At 51.8% G+C, this 14664-nt stretch overlaps 1 protein-coding gene across 1 annotated transcript in view; it reads right to left on the reverse strand.

The window, feature by feature from the left end:
• Positions 1 to 372: 372 nt before the first annotated feature.
• The window catches only part of PRODH (proline dehydrogenase 1), a 29462-nt gene continuing 15170 nt past the window's right edge, over positions 373 to 14664 (reverse strand). The window contains exons 6-14 of the mRNA XM_063144084.1: positions 13861 to 13977; positions 9778 to 9857; positions 8763 to 8844; positions 6247 to 6339; positions 5645 to 5791; positions 4143 to 4318; positions 2899 to 2997; positions 2642 to 2730; positions 373 to 881 (exon numbers count right to left, since the gene is read on the reverse strand). Coding sequence (XP_063000154.1) covers positions 688 to 881; positions 2642 to 2730; positions 2899 to 2997; positions 4143 to 4318; positions 5645 to 5791; positions 6247 to 6339; positions 8763 to 8844; positions 9778 to 9857; positions 13861 to 13977 — 1077 coding nt within the window. The 3' untranslated portion in view covers positions 373 to 687. The remainder of the gene's footprint in view (positions 882 to 2641; positions 2731 to 2898; positions 2998 to 4142; positions 4319 to 5644; positions 5792 to 6246; positions 6340 to 8762; positions 8845 to 9777; positions 9858 to 13860; positions 13978 to 14664) is intronic.

The raw sequence follows: 14664 nt of genomic DNA on the forward strand, positions 1-14664 counted from the left end.
GTTGTTCGTGAGACACAGCGAGAGCTTCCCCCATAACCCTTGCAGGAGTTGCAGTTGTCAAGGATGACCGACACTGGGATGCCCAGTTCATTTCCATGGGTTTACTCTAAGCAGGGCTAACATTGGATACAACCCAGTGTTCATTCTCTGCGGCTACTTGTTTTTCTATGTAGCAGGGAGCAGCGGCTCAGAGATGTGCCCAAGTCTACCGTTGAGTTCATGGAAAAAGTGGGGGAACTGAACCACGGAGGAACCGGTTCACGTGACGCCAAGCTGCCAGGGCAAACCCAGGCTCACATCCAGTCGGGGGCTGGAGGTCCTTCCACCACAGGGCTATTGCCTATCACACAGCATGCAACAAATGCCAACACCTCTGTAGGGACGTTTTATTAGTGACAATCCCTAGAGACTGACAAACGCGAGGAACACAGGTACAGCCAGGGCCGCTTCCGGGGAGGTTGTTCCGATATGCCTAAGCCGGGCACAGCGCTGGAGTGGGCCGTGGAGGAGATGCTTGAAACTCCTGCCTGTACAGCCCCAGAATGCAAAGCATCAAAGACCCCAGCAACTGCAGGGGCCCACGAGACGTTAAAGCGAGAAGGCGTCAGGTGCTCCCAGCCTTCACTGGCTTTCCACAGTTCTATTCCAACCCCAAAAGTGGTGGTGGTGGCGGGCCGGAGTGCCAGGCTAGGGCGGGCTGGGTGCGTGGAGAAGGGTGCCCGAGAAGAGCCGCCTCTTCAGCTCGATCCAGAGAAGTTCCTGCTCCTCCTTGGCTCTGGCCATGAAGCCTCGGTTCTCCTGGGCTCTCCTGGACAGGTAAGGCAGGACTTCGTTCACAGGTCCGTAGGGAACGTATTTGTACACGGGGAACCCAGCTTGACCTGGAGGGGAGGTTAGGAACAAAAATATGGATTGGCCTCGTTTCCCGTTCTCAAGACGGGGCTCTGCAGAGGGCCAGGCACGTCCACAGGGCTGAAGAAACGCAAATTAGGTTTCTCTCTCAAACACACAAGCTCTGCGTTTTTGAAAGAAGGGGCAGAGAAATAAACAAAAAGGCTAAGAAAAAGCAATTACAATGATATAGGACAGGGACACACACAACCTGCTGACTCCCCAGGTGTTATTTACTGACCGCTCTTACCCAAAATTATTATCTAGTTTTGTGCTGCTGCCAAGGATGTTCTAGAAACCAGTGCTCAGAGAGCCTGCTTCCCAGATTTCGAGCCCAAAGGGTTGTGCACTCCCTATAGCTACATGCTTGCAAGTGCTTGGGTGGCGCTCAGCATCACAACCAAAATTGCACGGGGCCCTTGGGACTAAAAACCTCGTGCTCCCCTAATAGAAGGGGCAGCATCTTAGCTTAGTGGTGGAAAACCTGCATTGCTTGCAAAAAGTCTCTGATTCAGTTTTGGGGATTTGCAAGCAGGGTTGGGGAACCCGCCCCCGTCTGAAACCCTGGAAAGGCACCGCCTGGCACCGCAGAAGATACTGAACTAGCCGGACCAATGACCCAATTCTGTATAAAGGCAGTGTCTTATATTCTTAAGAGCAAAAAGGCAAATCCCAGAGAAGAGGAGCAGCAAATGAGGGTTGAACGAGAGTAGGAACCACTGAACGAAGATGGGCGCACAGTCTCACGCTCACCCCAAGAAGCGCGGGAGTCAAAGGCTCGGAGAAGCCACAGGAGGGCTGCAAGAGTTCGGCTCAACATGCAAAGGGGGCAGATGCCAGCCCTCCTTGGCCTGTGACCCACTTCGCCTTGGGGGAAGGGCGGCTGACCACTTTTGTCCGGCTGGGGGTGCAGGCAGAATCAATGCAGGGTACGGTTTTGATTCTATTGAAGGGCGCATCGAAAGTTCACACCATCTATTGCGTGGACTGGAGGTTTCCTCTGAGTAAATACATTCAGGGCTGCACATGATGTTGATGCTAGGCAGGCTGCCCTCAGGCTGCCCTTGCAATGGGCAGCCCCGGGAGAGAGGGGCGGGGCATAGTTCAGTGGGGCAGAGCCCCTGCTTTGCACGTAGAAGGTCCCGGGTTCGATCCCCGGCTTCTCCAGGTAGGGCAGGCAAAACTCCTGCCTGAACCCCTGGAGAGCCACGGCTGCCAGTCAGTGTTGATAATACTAGGCTAGATGGATCCAGGGTTGGACTCCGTATGAGGCAGCTTCCCACGTTCCTGTTTTAGTGTGCAGTCTTGTGTCCCACAAGGCAATCGTGAGGCCAGCAGGCCTGGCTAGTTGCCCGGGCACTTTCTAGAGCAGACTTCCCCAACCTGAAGCCCTCCAGATGTTTTGGAGTACAACTCATTGCTAAGCGGTCACCACCACCAGCCATTGGGCTGGCTGCCACAGAGCCAGAGGAGGCGGGAAGCTGGACCGCTTGCTTTCGTTTCATTTCTTTTCATATTGTAGGCCATTGGCCATGCTGGCTGGGGATGGTGGGAATTGTAGTAAAAAGCACCTGGGGGACATCAGATGCGTACAGAAGACGGAGATACGCTTCCCAAAATATGCCAGAGCATCTAAGAAGGAAGGGATCAGCGCACCGTTCTCTCCGCCAGGAGTAGAGCTCATAGCAACTGCTGTCAATGAGGGGGTGAGCCTTCTGGTTCAGGGGCCACCGGGGGCTCACAGACTCACCAAGAGGGAAGGTGATTTGGTCGCACATGCCCAGGAGTTGTCCGAAGTAGATCTTGTTCTCCGAGGGGTGGATGCCAAGGCTCGCCATCCTATGGAACGAAGGGAGGACATCAGGACCCCCGCCAGGGACAACAGGGCCCACGCCCTTCGCCCGCCTGGCCAAAGGCCCCCTCAGCCCCGCTGCCCTCTATGCTTTGCCAGCCTAGGAGCTCCCTGCCGCCAAGGAGCAGTTGGGGATTTGGCACCCCACAACATACCTGCGCAGGGCGAATTTGACAGTGTCTTTGTTGTGGGAGGCCACCATCACGTTGGCCTTCCGGCTGTGCCGGATCTCTTCAAGGATGTAGTCTAGGCACCTGCAGGGAAATGGTTCACAAATGTTATATACTGCCTTTTATATATTGCCTTATCTGCTAAAGAGCCAACAAGGCAGTGTGCAACAATTTAAAACAATAGAATGTTAGGAACAATAAAGAACAAGAACATTAAAAACAGCATAACATTCTGGCTGGACATCAGGAAAATCTTCCTGACTGTTAGAGCAGTTCGACAATGGAGCCAATTTCCTGGGGAGGTGGTGGGCTCTCCCACACTAGAGGCCTTCAAGAGGCAGCTGGACAGCCATCTGTCAGGGATACTTTAAAGGTGGATTCCTGCACTGAGCAGGGGGTTGAACTGGATGGCCTTATAGGCCCCTTCCAACTCTACTATTATTTATTTTATTTATTACATTTATATCCTGCCTTTTTTCCTCCAAGGAACCCAAGGCGGCATACACATAATCCTCCTCCTCCCCATGTTATCCTCACAACAACAACCCTGTGAGATAGGCTGGGCTGAAAGTCTGTGACTGGCCCAAAGTCACCCAGTGGGTTTCCACGGCTGAGTGGGGACTAGAACCCAGATCTCCCAACTCCCAGTCTGACACCCTAAGCACTACACTACACTGGCTCTCTATTCTATGATTCTACATAATTTTAAAGGCTAAGTTGAAAAGATGCGTCTTCACTCTGTAAAAGCCAAGAGTGTGTGTGGGGGGGAAAGCACAGTTCTTGACAGAGCACATGCCACACCTTGAGAGCCATACGGGAAGAGAAGCCCTTCCATTTGTGTGCCCTCAACAGAGCCTCTCTGGCAGATCTTTGGCTATTGGGCGGTATAAAAACGTAATAAATAAATAAATAACTGCTCAGGTTCATAATAAGATAGGTGGTCTGTTAGTTAGCCAGTGCGTAAGCTCTTTAAGGCTTTAAACGTCAAAACCAACTTCTTGAATTGTGCCCAGAAAATGGCTGGCGACCAGTGCAGGTCAGGCGTAATATGGTCCTGATACTGGGTAACCTTGCTGCTGCATTTTGCACCAATGGAAGTTTCTGGACACTCTTCAAGGGCAGCCCCATGCAGGACTCATCATAGTAGTCTACGCATGATGGAAGAGGATGGCGACAGCACTGCCCATTTGGCCTGGCCCCACCAGCGGGAGCTGCCACCTTCTTCCCACCTGTGGTACATCTCACTGGTCTTTTTGTATGTCGGATTGATGGGATCGTCGTAGCCCACATCAGCTGCCCGGCTCCGCTCCTGCTCCATGTAGGCGCCTCTGACCAGCTTGGCTCCAAAGTGCCAGCCTTCCCGGCGGGAGAGCTCCACGTCCACCGTCACGTTATCGTAGGCATCCTGCATGGAGGGAGACAGAACGGAGACCACGCTGAGCGCTGCGGAGAGGCAGGAGCTCCAGGGAGCTCACGGGAGGCCTGGGTGCCGAGCCATCGTGGATCGGTGCAAGCGTCCCTGCCCGCCTCTCAAGGAAGTGGGTGAGAAGAACGTGTCCAGTGCAAAGCAGGGATTCTAACAGAGCGGCCTCCCCCAATTTGGTGCCCTCCAGATGTTTCAGACTACAACTCCCATTGACCATTCTGGCTGGGACTGATGGGAGTTGAAGTCCAAAATATTTGGAGGGCAGCAGGTTGGGGAAGGCTATAACAGAGCTTTGCTGACCACTCTAAGCTTTCTTGCGCTCTTTGCCTTCTGAAAAGGGACCTCCGAGCAATTACTGCCCATTTTTACATTGAAAATAGATACATAAATATGGAGGTGGGGTGTGCGTGTGTGAGGGGCCGTCTCCACTTCATCTACCTACCCTGAGCCCTTCTAGACAAACTTTAACATGGCAATTGGGGAAGGCCTTGGGTTTAGTACTCCCCTCTTTTTGTCCAGTTCCACCCACCCACCCCGCCCCACCTCCCAAAAAGGACAGAGTCTCCCAATTCTATAATGAATGCAGTTACAGAATCTTCTAGCACAATATTGAAGGCTTCTGTTTTTCTGCAAGCTCAATGGATTTTTTTTTAAAAAAAAGCATTTTCTTCCTCTATGTTGTCTGTTAGCTCGTCCGTTTTGCTTGTGTCCAAGACTATAGCTACTCCGCAAAAGTCAAGCGCTGAAGCTGCTTTCGGATCACTTTTCACTCCCGGGACATCCATTCAGCTGATGTGAAAGTCGAAGGAGCCTGAGACTAAACGCACAGGGGACCGAGCCGCTGCTCTCTGCCAGGCGCACGGTGCCTTGCCCAGAAAGACGCGATAAGCATCTTCGTGGGGTCAAGCGGGGCCACCCCAGCCGCACGGGCAGTGCCAGCGTTACTGGGGGAGCAACCACGCCACCTCTGGGCGTGCCAGCGAAGCAGCTGTGTGCCCTCCCTCCCTCCCTCCCAGAGATGCATTTCCACGGCGGAGCGGCACCCGAGGGCTCACGGCCCTACAGCCGTTGCCGCACAGCATTGCTAGATCAATGTTCTTTTCACCCAAGGACGAAATCCAAACAGCCCTTAAGCACGACTCCACCATTCCAGCGACAGAGGGCTCAAAAGCGCTTTATTGATTAGTAATCAAGGCCTGGTCTCTTCAAAGGGAGCAATCAGACAAAGACATTGGGAATTCAGCACAGCATTTCAAGCCTGCAAGGGGCAGGAACCCTCGGCCCGCCCCTGGCCCTCCAACTCACCTTCAGGTAGCACTGGTACGTGTTGAAGACGGCTGCTTTCTCCTGGTTGAACTTGCGCTGCATCTCAAGGGTGAGGCGGCTGATGGCCGGCTGGAAGTACGTCTGTTCTGCGTCCACCATCAGCCTCACGCCCATCTTGACAGCTTTCTGAAAGCAACAACACAGGGCGGGTCACAGAGGCGGCGGGCAGCTTGCTCGGGGCCAGCGCCACGGCCCACGCCAAGACACCGCCTAGGGCGATGCGGATCAACTGACCCACGAGCGAAGGCTAAAAGCAGAGGTTGTGGCCCAGAATGCAATTCCCACCCTTCTAAGCCAGCCTCTGAATCCGATTTCCGCACAGGTAATGGGACAGCACCGCCTGCCGCACCAGAGGCGGCAGGGCTAGCTTAGGAGGTGCAGCAAGCGCCTGGCACACGCACACAGCTCTGCTCTCCATCACATTGCCACTGCTCCCCCTTCTAGCTGCCGCCTGAGGGGGCTGCCTCACTCTGTGTGACGGTAGGGCCGGCCCTGTCTCCGCCTCGCCCAACAGCCCTCCTTTCTCAGGGGCAGCCCCTGGCATCTCAGGAAGAGGAGGAATGGCCACACCAAGCCCTCACCTTGGCCAGGACGTCCATGCGCTGCAGCATGCGCTTCATCTGCTTCTCCTCTTCCATGGTGAAGCGAGAGAGGAGGGGCTCCAGCTGCCCTGTCTGGGAGGAGAGATGACACAGAGGCTTTGGATGGGAACCCAAGTGGACCTCCCCACACCACCACGCTTCGCCTCAGGGAGCCAGCAGCCCTGGGGCAGCCCGGGATGCTGGCCACCTTCCCCACCCACAAAGGCTGCCTGGTGTAATCAGGTAGTCAATTCCTGGCAGGGAAAAGGGTGTGTGGGGTGCGCCTCCCTGGGGCAGAATGGGCCATTGGGGGGTCTGACAATCCTGCCTGGTTTCTAAAAGATGGCTGCAGCTCCTGTGGTTGCTCAAAACAGTGAACAGGGCTGGTGGAGAAGATGGAGAAGCCACACAAGTTTCAAGTCCTCAGCCAATAGGGCTTCTATCACCCCATACTGTTCCCCTCTGCCCTACTTAATCTGGGGTTGAGGTAAATCTGCTGAGGGCAGGGGGGAGGGCCAGTTTAAGCGTTGCCCCTCCAGAAACATAGTTCCTTCCACCCAAACAGGGCACTCTGAACACGTTCAAGGCCATTACAGGTGTAATTAGCCAATGGCCTTCTACAGCCATGTGCTCAAATCCAGGCTAAAAGGGAAGGAATAGCCCGAGCGAGGCAGCGCCAACACGGGGATCTCCGCACTCCCCCGGAATTCCACAGGAAGAGTGCAGGTCCTGTCTTCAGGTTATTGCAGCTGGGTAAAGCACCGTTACGTCTTTATGCTGGTGTAACGCTGACATTACAACACAGTAATGTCGTGGTAACTGCACTGTCGTAAGGGGAAAAAATGGGCAGAGTAGGATTGGTGGGGTGGGATGCCATCCTCTCCGAGGGCAGAGGGTTATTCAGATTAATGCAATGAAGCAACAGCTATGCTGCCCAAGCTAAAATAGGACTCAATGAACAGCCCTGCACTGGACTTTTACAGCCAAAGACCAGGCATATATAAACAAGGGTCATATATGTAGGAATTATAAACTAGACACTAAAGTATGGTTTATCTTACTCATGAGTGGTTGAATTCTGGGTTGTCGTGATGTGGGAACACAACCATGCTAACAAACCATGGTTTAACCACAAACAACCCAGAAAGAGAACCTATGTTTTGTTGTCGGTGTGTAAACTCTGGGTTGCTTAAACCATGGGTTGTCATTACGTGTGAACCCAGAACTGTAGGTTGTTCATAAGTTGCTTTGCCAGGGCTACAGAGGAGGGAGTGTGGGATCAGAAGCTGCTCTAAATGCCAGTACTAGGGTGTCACAAAGGCATTTCGGATATAGGGATAGGGTGGGTGAAGGAGGAGGGAAACAAACAGCTTAGGAATTGGGGGAAATATAGTTTGTTCAAACATCTGCCAGACAAATCATGGGTTAAATAAACCATGGGTTAGTATTATGTGCGAGCCAGGTCCTACTCTCATGCTTTTAACCAGAGACTGATCTGCAGAGATTAGCAGGTGAAGTTTTCCAAGGCACCCCGAGAGGTCCATGATCCTGATCCGCTCAATGAAAAAGCTATCAAGCGACCATGGCAAGGAACGGCTGCCCATACCTAACGCTACAAAGTACAACTGACAGGTGCTGTGGTTGGAAGAGGGCAAGAAGAACAGCATCTTACTTTCTCTGTGCTACAAGCACTTCCAGGTACTGAGACCCCTTCCCTCACTGCCCACCACCCAGGACAGAAGCACAACCTTGAAGGCAGGTGAAACCAGAAGCTGCCTTAGACCAAGACAAGGCCAAGCGTCTTTCTGGCTCGGTACTGTCTACACCAGCCTTCCCCAACCTGGACTACAACTCCCAGAATCCCTCCAGACGCATTGGACTACAGCTCCCAGAATCCCTCCCGCCACCATGTACACTGACAGCAGCAGCAGCTCTCCAGGGGTTGAAAGCATGCAGAGCAGCCGTGGCCCTTCTGCATGCAGAGCAGCCGTGGCCCTTGCTGGAGACAGGGAGCAACAGAGGCAAATAAAAGTGCACGCGCAGGCTAGGGAGACGCCATCGCCCGTGCGGCTGGTGGTGGGGGGTGGGGGGCAGGCGGCAGCTCCTCCACCCTGCTCCTTGCTCTGCTGGGGAGGAGAGATTAGGGCCATCGCTGAGCCACTGCTATCAAAAACAACAGAAAGTACTGGTGACGACAACCGCGTTATTTCTGGTGACTCTCAGGCCAAAATAAATGCATTATCTGTAGGATGCCACAAGGCTCTTTTTTGGTTTCGCTAGGATAGACGGGCACAACTACCCCTTTGGAAACGGTTATCAAAGCGAGCCAGATTTTATTTATCCAACGCCATCGAATGGACACGACTCTCAGAGCTACATAGTCATAGTTCCAGGACCTGTTGCTATTTCAACTTTGATGGTGGGGGAGGCGAGGAGGAGAGAGCCCCACAGCCACCAAAAGGCCTCATGAAGTCCCACACCTCCCCCCCCCCCTCCTGCCAGGTGGGGCTGTTTACCTCCATGTTTGGGATGAGCAGGAGTTTGGAGATCTCCGTCCGGGGATCAATCAAGCTGTTCCAGTCCAGCAAGTCCACCGTTCTGGGGGCCGGAAAAGACGACAGGAGGCAACCATTTCAGGTACAAGTCTTGGCGAGGAGGAGCAATGAGTTAAAGCAACCCCAAATTTCGCTCTAGATCCACCTGCTAGGGATTTGTGCGCCACAAGCCGGGGCGATGGATAACTCTGCATCCTCACACCTACGTTCTCTGCCATTTTCTGAACTCCAAATCAATGACGAGATTTATAAGAACACCCAAGTCCCCATTATCAGGATGCCTGGTTTCTCTCCCACCCTTCGAGCAAACTTTCCCAAGCACGCTTGCAAACCACTCAACCACAGGAGTTGCCCAGCAAATGTGCCTCCCAAATGATTTGTCTCCCAACTTGAGAAAATAAGAAGAGCCTGCTGGACCGGACCAAAGGCCTCTCTGCTTCTGCATTCTGTTCACCCAGTGGACCACCAGATGCCCCAATGGGAAGCCCACAAGAGTAGGGTGACCGTATGGAAAGGAGGACTGGGCTCCTGTATGCTTAACCGTTATATTAAAAGGGGAAATTCAGCAGTTGTCATTTGCATACATGCAAAACCTGGTGAAATTCCCTCTTCATCACAACAGTTAAAGATGTAGGAGCCCTGTTCCCTTTTGTATCAGGTCAAGAGGGCAGGGCTCCTGCATCTTTAACTGTTGTGATGAAGAGGGAATTTCACCAGGTGCTGCAAGCATACAAACGACACCTGCTGAAATCCCCTTTTCTATACAACTGTTAGATACAGGAGCCCAGTCCTCCTTTCCATATGGCCACCCTACACATGAGCACCCTCCTACTCGTGGTGTGGAGAGGCAGACGACTTCCCTTGATACTGGAGGTGTCATCTTGCCCTCACGACTAGCAGCCATTGACCGCTTCATCCTCCATGAATTCATCTGAGCCCCTTTTCAAGCCATCCAGGCCAGGGGCCCATCACTTACCCAGACACGCCCAGCTTCTCGCCCGTGAACCAGTGCTGGCTCTCCCCTCTGGTGTCAATCCCCAACTTGTCCAGGGCCTCCTGCCAACGATCAGAACGGGTCAGTTTGGAATTCTGTAGCAGCCGTTATCATGTGTCCCGTCTCTCCCCACCCCAAGCGGTTCAAACAGCTTTCTGGGCGTGGCGTTTGTTCAGGGAAATGGCACAACAGACGAAAGAAGGAACACCCCTTTCCCCTAATGCCACTTCTCCAATCAAGCGGCCCGGGCCCCGTTGTTCCGAAGAAAAAGGCAGCGGACGGCCTGCACCTGAGACCTCCTGTCCCATCATGCGCTGCTGCGCACTCAGAGGGTTCTGCTTTGCTGTGCTCATCAGCCCACCCCCACCCCCATCTGTTGCTCCGTAACATCTGAATCTGGAGAGGCCGTGCACGCTCTGAACTGGTGCCTGGAGGCAGTGATGGGTTGGATGGGGGCGGGCACAAATTGAGACTGTTATGTATCTGTGGTCAACAACAAGTGGAAGACATAGCACACTACATGTTAACTTGCCCTCTGTATAGGGACCCAAGAGAGAGACTCTTGAAACCGCTGCTGACCTATGGAGGCAGGAATGCCCAAGCAGAAACAGTTCTCTTCCTCCTTAGCGATACCAAAGTGGCCCTGTTTGCACTGGCAGCGAAAGAGATAAGGAAGAGAGAACTAGATAAAATTGCTATAAACTGCCACGGAGACTCAGTGCTGAGCGAAATGAGAGCTTTAGTCATAGCAAATTTAAGGTTGTCTGTATGGTTCTCTTGGTTGTTTGAATCTATTGTGTACTTTTATAGTTGTATGCTTTTCTATGGATGTATTTGTCATGGCCTTCGGCTAGCACAATAAACTGATGATGATGATGAAATTGAGACTGAAGCCTGGCAGGACGGAGACTCTATGGCCGGGTGGTTCCCAGGTATGGAAACTGGGGAGTTTGCCTATTCTAGTGGGGGTGCCACTCCCTCAGGAAGAACAGGCCATGTCATTTGAGGGTGCTTCTGGATTTAACATTGCCAGTAGCGGCCCAAGTGCCTTCTGTGGTGAGGAGCAGGCATTACCGGCCCCGGTTGCTATGCCACCTACGCCCTTCCCTGGCCCCGGATAACCTGGCCACTGTGCCCTATGCTTGGCCAACCTCTACTGTGCTTTGTGCGGGGCTGCCCCTGTGCCTTGTCTGGGAGATAGTTAGTAATAGCATTTTGTTCCTGCTAGCAGCTTGAACAACACGCTGGAAGACTGCTGCATTTTGTGCTGGATTTGCTACATGTAAGTATTTTGGTCCCACTTTAGCTCCACTACTCCACTTCACTATATAGAATTTTTTTCCAAAAAACCATTTATTACCATTATCAATTCTTTAAACATTTTTAAATGTATATTTAATTCTAGAACGAAAACAGCTCCTTGTCATTTAAAAACCATCACATTAGTTGGGACATGTCAGGGCTGCTTTAGGGTGGATTCCTGCATTGAGCAGGGGGTTGGACTTGATGGCCTTGCAGACCCTTCCAACTCTGCTATTCTATAATTCTATGATGAGGGCTTATTCAAAAGCCATAAGCTTGAGAACAGCTAGAGCCACACTGAGCCGCTAAAAGGCGGCTAGAGTGCGAAGTGGTCAGTAGGAACAAAGATGAAAGTTAAATAATCTCATATTGAATTATATATATTTTTATACATGTGGCTCCAGCACTAATATGAATGTAGCTAATATAATGCCATCCTTTTTTACTTTTAGGCTATGACAATTCAAAAATAACTCTCTACACTTCAATGTATACTTCATTGGACCACTGAAGAAGATCTTGCATGGTTGAAACACATTTGGGTTTTTTTAATTGTTTTTTGGTTCTTTGTTGTCTTTTAATGTTTTAATGTAATACCACATAGTTTCTATATATATTTGAACTATACAGAATAGCTATCTTGCTCAGTATATTAAAAGTTTTCTAAATACTTTAGCCACTTTCATATTACATGTGACTATTGGCAGTGATACGGTCACCATTATACCCGCCCCTTTCTCCCATCTCATCGTCTTTACTGCAAGGGGTCAGGATAAGTTTTTTTCTATTTATTGCTGGTGCAAAATGCTGCAGCCAGGGTGCTGAGTGGAGTCCCTGGCCATGCACATATTACACTGGGGTTGAAGCAACTGCACTGGAGATCTAAGAGCTACTGGGCCAAGAACACGGTCTTGCTCCAGGCATATAAAGCTCTGATAGGGTGACCATATGAAAAGGAGGACAGAGCTCCTGTACCTTTAACAGTTGCATAGAAAAGGGAATTTAAGCAGGTGTCATTTGTATATATGAGGAACCTGATGAAATTCCCTCTTCATCACAACAGTTAAAGGTGCAGGTGCCCTGCCTTCTTTTAAATCTGATCACTCGAGTATAGCTCCTACAGCTTTAACTGTTGTGATGAAGAGGGAGTTCCACCATGTGCTGCATGCATACAAATGACACCTGCTGAAATTCCCTTTTCTATGCAACTGTTAAAGATACAGGAGCCCGGTCCTCCTTTTCATATGGTCACCCTAGCTCTGAACAGCTTGGGACCAGGTTACCTGGCAGATTTGACTTCCCCAATACCGACCCATGCAAGCATTATGATAATCAGGGGAGGCCTTACTGGATGGACCATGACCTACAGATAGTTGTCTTGCAGCAACCACGAAGCGGACCTTCTCTGTGGTGGCACCAACCTTCTGGAAAGAGCTCCCCCAACCCCCGTATTTAGGAGGCGCCAACTGCATCGTGCTTGAGGCACCAATTAAAGGACCATTTCTTTACTCAGGCCGTCCTTGGGTGAATGTACTGCCCAGTCTGCATTGTGTTGCGTTTGTTTTAATTCAATTCAATGTTTAAGCATCCTTAATGTATTTTAATGTATATCATAATGTATTTTGATGTAGTTTGGGTTTCCTTGTGATCTATTTAGATATTTCTAAATATGGTCAGCGTTATATAAATGTATTAAAGAATCATCGATGGAAAACAGGTTCATGCATCGAAACAGAGGAACGGGAAAGCCAGCTATGTATACCGAAAGTAGCACTCCCCTCCCCCGCATCACTGTTGACCCAAAAGAGGAAAAGCTGAGCCCCCTCCTGGATCAGACCAAAGGTCCATTTGGGCCGTAGCTAGACCTAAGGTTTATCCCAGGATTGTCCTGGGGTCAAACCTGTTCATCTAAGTGCCACACAGGGCATCCAGCGCTCAGGCAGAGACGAACCCGGGATGATCCTGGGATAAACCTTAGGTCTAGCTACGGCCCTAGTTCAGATTCTGGTTTCTATCTAACAGGGGGCAATGCTGATGCCTCCAGGAGGAGCCCACAGACAGACCCCCACCATCCAAATGGGGCCAACAGGCACTGGAAATCCTTCATCTCCTGATCTTGTAAGGCAAGGGGACATTCCTGGACGGGGGATAAAATTGCCCCCCTCCGCCGGTCCAATGACTCCACTGATGACACTGGCATTGCCCCCCTCCCCATTTTGCCTTTCTCCACGCTGGGTGGGCCACACCGTTCCTCTGTGCTCCCCCCAGTGCTCGCCACGTCCCCCAGGTGGTGGAGCAGGGTCAGCATCAGGGGTAGGCAAGGTCAGGCACTGGCCGGGCCCACCCTCCAAAAGGGCCCCCGCAGACAAGAGCCCCCTGGACTTCTCCTCTAGATCACTGCAACCTGCTCGCTCAACCTTCCTCTTGCTCTGGCCCAGACAACGGTGGTGCTGAGAAGCAGGAGCTGCTGCCAAGCAGCAAGCGGGAGCAACGAGGAGGAAGAGGAGGAGCACGAGCATGAGCAGCCCGGGACAATGGCGATGAGAGGGCAGACCCACTGAGGGAGAGGCCCCACTGAGGGGGCCTTGCCCACAGGCCCTCAAAAGCCCAGACGCAGGGCGGAGGCCGGATTCGGAACCCAGGTGCTGTCCCTGGTCCATCCCCTTTTGACTGGACAGAACCAGCGGACAGAAAGAAGCTTCATCCCCTGCTCTCCCAGGAGGACCCTCAGCTACCCACCTCGGGACACCCAACAAGACTCACCTGCAGCTTCTCCACCTCCAGCTTGGTCTCCAGGGCTGCCAGACCAACCTTGCCCTGCTCTGCAGCCAACTGGTGGAAGAACCGGCGCCATTTTACCAGCACCTCCGAGAATTGCAGCTGAAGGCAGGCAGAGAGAGAGAGAGTGTTAATGTCTACGGCACGGACCAAGAAGCTCCTTACTGATCAGGCCAGTTCGGCATCTGGTTCCTGACAGCCGCCAACCAGATGCCACTGGGAAGACCACAAGGGGGGGGGCATGAAGGCAGCAGCCCTCCCCCCACTGCAGCCCCCCAGGAACGGGGAGGGTGGCTATCAGGAAGACGGTCTTTTCTGTTGTGGCACCCCAGATGCGGAATGAGCTCCCTAGAAAGGTCTGCCTGGCACCTTCGTTGTTCTCCTTTCCCCACTTGGTGAAGACTTTTTTATTTTCCCAGGCATTCTAGCTTTTTAGGTCTGCTGCTTTAAATCCGTATTTTAAATCCCTGCATTGCTGCTATCTTTTATTCTGGTTGTACATTTGTACATTGATATAGTATTTTAAGGTGTTATGTTGTTTTATGTTGTATTTGTGGTTTTAATTTTTGTGAACCTGCCAGACAACTTTGGCTATTGGGCAGTTTAGAAATGTAATAAATAAATAAATGTATAGAATCACAGAATAGTAGGTTTAGAAGAGGCCTACAAGGCCTCGAGTCCAGCCCCCTGCTCAATGCAGGAATCCACCTTAAAGCATCCCTGACAGATGGTTGTCCAGCTGCCTCTTGAAGGCCTCTAGTGTGGGAGAGCCCACAACCACTTAACATG

This window comes from Elgaria multicarinata, chromosome 18, assembly GCF_023053635.1.
Source record: "Elgaria multicarinata webbii isolate HBS135686 ecotype San Diego chromosome 18, rElgMul1.1.pri, whole genome shotgun sequence".
In the NCBI taxonomy this organism is placed as follows: Eukaryota; Metazoa; Chordata; class Lepidosauria; order Squamata; family Anguidae; genus Elgaria; species Elgaria multicarinata.